Source organism: Nannospalax galili, unplaced genomic scaffold (assembly GCF_000622305.1).
Source record: "Nannospalax galili isolate Female #2095 unplaced genomic scaffold, S.galili_v1.0 scaffold1007, whole genome shotgun sequence".
Classification (NCBI taxonomy): Eukaryota; Metazoa; Chordata; class Mammalia; order Rodentia; family Spalacidae; genus Nannospalax; species Nannospalax galili.
In genome coordinates, this window is record NW_008355473.1 from 871,352 (window position 1) to 876,314 (window position 4,963).

The 4,963-nt window shown below is 52.6% G+C and overlaps 1 protein-coding gene and 1 long non-coding RNA gene across 2 annotated transcripts; both read left to right on the top strand.

Moving 5' to 3' along the window:
- Window positions 1-1,765: 1,765 nt before the first annotated feature.
- On the top strand, window positions 1,766-2,687 carry LOC108491749 (nuclear pore-associated protein 1-like). Its single transcript, XM_017803074.2, has one exon. It carries the CDS (start codon window positions 1,869-1,871, stop codon window positions 2,685-2,687), a length of 819 nt encoding a protein of 272 aa, XP_017658563.1. The 5' UTR covers window positions 1,766-1,868.
- A 929-nt stretch (window positions 2,688-3,616) lies between these two features.
- LOC115067632 lies at window positions 3,617-4,894 on the top strand. Its single transcript, XR_003847016.1, has 3 exons — window positions 3,617-3,696; window positions 4,032-4,239; window positions 4,612-4,894. It is a non-coding gene; the product is annotated as an uncharacterized LOC115067632 (long non-coding RNA).
- Window positions 4,895-4,963: the final 69 nt, after the last annotated feature.

A 4,963-nucleotide genomic window follows, 5' to 3' on the forward strand; every position in this document is an offset into this window, starting at 1 on the left:
ATTCAGCCTGCTGGGTTATAGTCACATTTTACCTGTAGCCTTAGAGGACAGAAAAAAGAGCAAGGAGATTTTTGACAGTTTCTTAGAGGTGTTTCTTACACAGTTTCTCAGAGGTGTTTATACCTCCGTATAGATTATTGCAATTGCCTCTTCCCCCCACTATACTGTGCAATTTGCCAAATCATGAACCATATCTACCTATCCTAATCTGTATAACGCAGATTAGACAACTCAGAAGGAACTTTCTCTCCCCAACAGTTACATTTCTTTCGGTTAAACAGTACAGTAGATTTCATGCCATGAGGGAAAGAGCTCGGCTCCACCGGGCCTTCTGTGCCATGGTGTTCTGCCTCTGGCCCAAAGTAACGGTTCCAGTCACCCTTGGACAAGTCCCTCTGAAACTGTGAGTTGAGATAGACCTTTCCTACCTCACAAAATAAATAAAATAAAATCCATGGAGACGGGCAGGCAGATCAGTGTTAGAGTTCATGCTTAGCACGAGAGGATGAGAGTGAAAAGGAGATAAAGACGTTCAGAGTTTCCACCGTTCCTTCAAAGGCACATTCCACTGACCCGCACACCCTCTACCTCTAGCTCTGGCCTATTAAGGTTTCTATCGTCTTCCTATTGATTCTTAGCATCTTAGAGAAAACCGAAAATGAAACTATACTGTGCTAGCACCAGCTCAACTTTTCTATTTAAAAATAAACCAAAAAAAGCCGGGCGTGGTGGCGCTCGCCTTTAATCCCAGCACTCGGGAGGCAGAGGCACGCGGATTTTGTGAGTTCAAGGCCAGCCTGGTCTATATAGTGAGTTGGAGGACAGTTGGGGCTGAGCCACCCCCCCCCTCAAACGCACGGGACCCATACATCACAAGTTCCAGCATGATGTCACAATAACCAGGGCTTGCCTGGATACAGAGTAGCTGCAAACTACTCATTTGTCCTTTCGCTGTTCTCCCCATCCCCAATTTGCTCAGTAATCGCCCTCGCCCTAAACGAGGACGTTTTCAGGGCCACGTCGTGGCTGCCTGCCTAGCCTCCAGCTCCATCCCGATTATCCTCCCCCATATCTTATGGCCTGTCAGCTGCCCCTGCCTGGCTGGCCTTGCCGGGTTGCTCCTGCCAGGGGAAACCCATCTGTATAGAGACTGGACCCGCATTGTTCCTGTGGCCGCCTGGCCTCTGCAGCAGCCCCAGGAGGCAATATATCTTTGGGATGTTCCAGCCTTTAAGAACCACGGAGGTCCCTCTTTCAGGGCACAAGACCACTCTCGCTACTAGCCCACCAGTGCGGATGGTTCCGGCTCTACAGCCCTTGACATTTGGTCACCTTCCTCTTCCTTTTCCAAAGACAACAGAAGTCAGGGCTGAAGAAAAGTTAAAAGATGGGAGGAAGGAGAAGGAAGAGAAGGTAGAGGAGGAGGAGGAGGAGGAGGAGGAGGAGGAGGAGGCAGAGACAGAAGATGAGGAGGAGGAGGAAGAGGAGCAGGAAGAAGAGGAGGAGGAGGAGGAGGAGGAGGAGGACAAGGACCGGAGGCGGCCGATGGGGACAGAAGGTCAAGAGGAGAAGAAAAGGAGCACATTCAGCAGCCATGTGCAAACATCAATGACCTTGGGGGCCAAAGTGAACATGGGTTCCGTGAGGCCACCTTATGGGCCTCAAGAAGGAAATGGACATCCTCAGAAGTCTCCCAGGAAGATATCCCATGGCCTTACCATCGGCAGTCCTAACCGTCCTACAGAAGGCACCCTCTCCAATTCTGTGTGTGCCTCTGCCTTCCCTAACACCTAGTGCACCCACAGTCCCCATTTCTCCTTCGACTTTCCCTTCTGGCTCTCTCCAGCAAGACTGAATCCCCAACCCCAATGTGCATCGATCCCCCTTCTCTGCCTTTTCCCACTGCTGCCATAGCCCCTACCCCCAGGAATGCTCCCACAGTCTCTTCTACCACAGAAGCCCATGTCTGTGAAGACATGAGCTGGGAGCCATCTTCGGAGCCTGCAGTGATGGACATGGATACCACGCCCCCTTCGGAGGCAGTTATTCTCAGATCACCTCCAGAAAGCTCAATGCCCTTTGCGTTTGGCCACAGCTGTGCCACAGTGCCCACTGGCACTCCTGCACTCACGGTCCCCTGCCCCAACCCTTTTGGGAACAATCTGCGCACACCCGGGACCACCGATGGGCAGAGGCAGAGCATGTCTTCTGCCAGTGCTTCTGGTCTGAGGGTTGACCCTGGCCTGGTGCCAGCACTGCCCTCCATGGTGGCAATAACACCATCTCATCCTCCCATGGATTTTGAGTCCATCGACACCACGCCACCTTCGCAGGCTGTCCTCTTGCACTCTCGACGTGCCTCTGAACTTGTTTCCACCAGGTTGCTGGCACAGGCAGTTTGGGGGTCTACCGCAGCTTTCAACCATACCGGGGCTCCCTCTCAGCCCACCTGTGCATTACTGAACAGGAAGCAGCAGCCTGCTGGCCGTGTCATTCTGAGGAATCCATTGTCCTCAGCAGCCACAGCTGGCCTAACTGTACCAACAGGCCAACCTGCTAGTGGCAGCAAAACCCAACTGGGATTCGGAATCCCCAACCCCAATGTGCATCGATCCCCCTTCTCTCGCTTTTACCACTGCTGCTCTCGCCCCCACAGTCTCTTCTACCACAGAAGCCCCTATCTGTGAAGACATGAGCTGGGAGCCATCTCCGGAGCCTGCAGTGATGGACATGGATACCACGCCCCCTTCGGAGGCAGTTATTCTCAGATCACCTCCAGGAAGCTCTATGCCCTTTGTGTTTGGGCATGGCTGTGCCACAGTGCCCACTGGCACTCCTGCACTCACGGTCCCCTGCCCCAACCATTTTGGGAACAATCTGCGCACACCCGGGACCACCGATGGGCAGAGGCAGAGCATGTCTTCTGCCAGTGCTTCTGGTCTGAGGGTTGACCCTGGCCTGGTGCCAGCACTGCCCTCCATGGTGGCAATAACACCATCTCATCCTCCCATGGATTTTGAGTCCATGGACACCCCCCCACCTTCTCAGGCTGTCCTCTTGCACTCTCGACGTGCCTCTGAACTTGTTTCCACCAGGTTGCTGGCACAGGCAGTTTGGGGGTCTACCGCAGCTTTCAACCATACCGGGGCTCCCTCTCAGCCCACCTGTGCATTACTGAACAGGAAGCAGCAGCCTGCTGGCCGTGTCATTCTGAGGAATCCATTGTCCTCAGCAGCCACAGCTGGCCTAACTGTACCAACAGGCCAACCTGCTAGTGGCAGCAAAACCCAACTGGGATTTGCAGGTACGACGTCACCTGCTGACCTTGGCAGACCTAATGGCAGAGAACTGGTCTATGGGAAGCGCCAATGTGCTCCCCCCATTGCCCCACCCACTTTCTGGGTTGATCCTCAGCCCAGCAATGGGCTCAGGGGACTGTAGTTCATCACCCACCAACTTCACTCCCAGCACACCAGCGTTGATGAACCCTGCAGCCCCGCTCCAAAATGTAAGTGTAGAAAGCATTTTGGGATAAAACCAGAATTTAAATGCCACTCATCTAGTCATGCGTTTTCTGGGGTTTTCACTGCTGTTTGGCTTATGTATTGTTTTTTCTCCTGTAAGAGCTCCTGATTGGTTTCCCAAACCATCCAAAATGAAGAAAACCATAGCTGGCATGGACAGAAACAATTCAAGGTAAGACATCTATTCTTCATTTTTTTTTTCAAAAAAGCTTTGTATTCAGGTGGTCCAAGGCTTAGGAGGGGCTCTGGGGCATTTCAAAGCTGCCTACTGGCTGGAGAGGTTCAGGTAGAGGTCTGGAGGCCAGCTGATGCAGGGCAGAGGCGGGAGCCCCCTGGAAGGCATGGAGACCTAGTCCTGCTTGAGGGTGAGGCACTCAGACACTGGCCCAGTGATGGCTGAGGCAAGCCAGCCTGTGACCAGCTGGGCCCAGCCAGCCTGGGGAGGATGGTCACGTGGTCTCCCATCTTCTTGATGAGCTTGAGCTTCACCTTCACCTTCTCATCCAGGAAGAGATTCTCCTGGAAGTCACAGAGATGGCGGTCTGTGCGGGCAGAACGCAGGGCATGAAGATCCAAGAGGGCCTGGCTTCAGGCTCTTCTCCAGGGCCAAGGCGGCTTCCACGGTCTCCTGGGTTTTACCCCACTCATCCTTTGCTGGTTTCTGCACATCTCGGAAGAACGTATGACTGAGGCGCTGGTTCTGCAACTTGAGCAGGTGCTTGTGTCCTTGCCCTTTTCCTTGGCCAATTTGCAGAAGAAGTGGCCCACGCCCTCCAGTTTAAGTTCAGAAGTAAAGTAGCTAAATATATTTCTGGTGAAGAAGTCACTTAAATAGAGGTGACATCCAGGGAGGACGCCTGAGTGACTTACTTCCTTCGTGTAGCTACTAGTTGTCAAGAGAAAGATAAGATGATGGGGCAATGAGCATGAAGGATGCCAAACCAAGAAGGAGACACAGTCTGGGGTCTGGAAGTTTGAGGGGTTGGGAGTGCACTGTGTGTATCTCTGATGAGAGAGAGATCAGGAGGAAAACAGACACCTTTCTGGATGAAAAGCCAATGTAATGAGGACGCTTTTGTTTTCTTAGGTCCCGATGTCCACATCCTTGGCTTTTATCAATGTATGTTTTCAAGGAAAACACTTCAAAGGCAAGAAGCTCAGAAGGAGAGCACTGGTTCCTCCAGATAAGGATGACAAGCTACTGAAACCAGGCCCAGCAACAGCACCCTTCAGCATCAGCATCAGCATCAGCACCAACACCCTGCATCACTAGCACTAGCATCCGCATCCGCATCAGCACCAGCACCAGCACCCTGCATCACTAGCACCAGCACCAGCACCCGCCAGTACCAGTACCATCAGCATAACTGGTAAAACATCAGAAAAACCTACAGCAAAACTAAAGGACAATGGCGGGAAGGACAAAGGAAAGGGAAAGA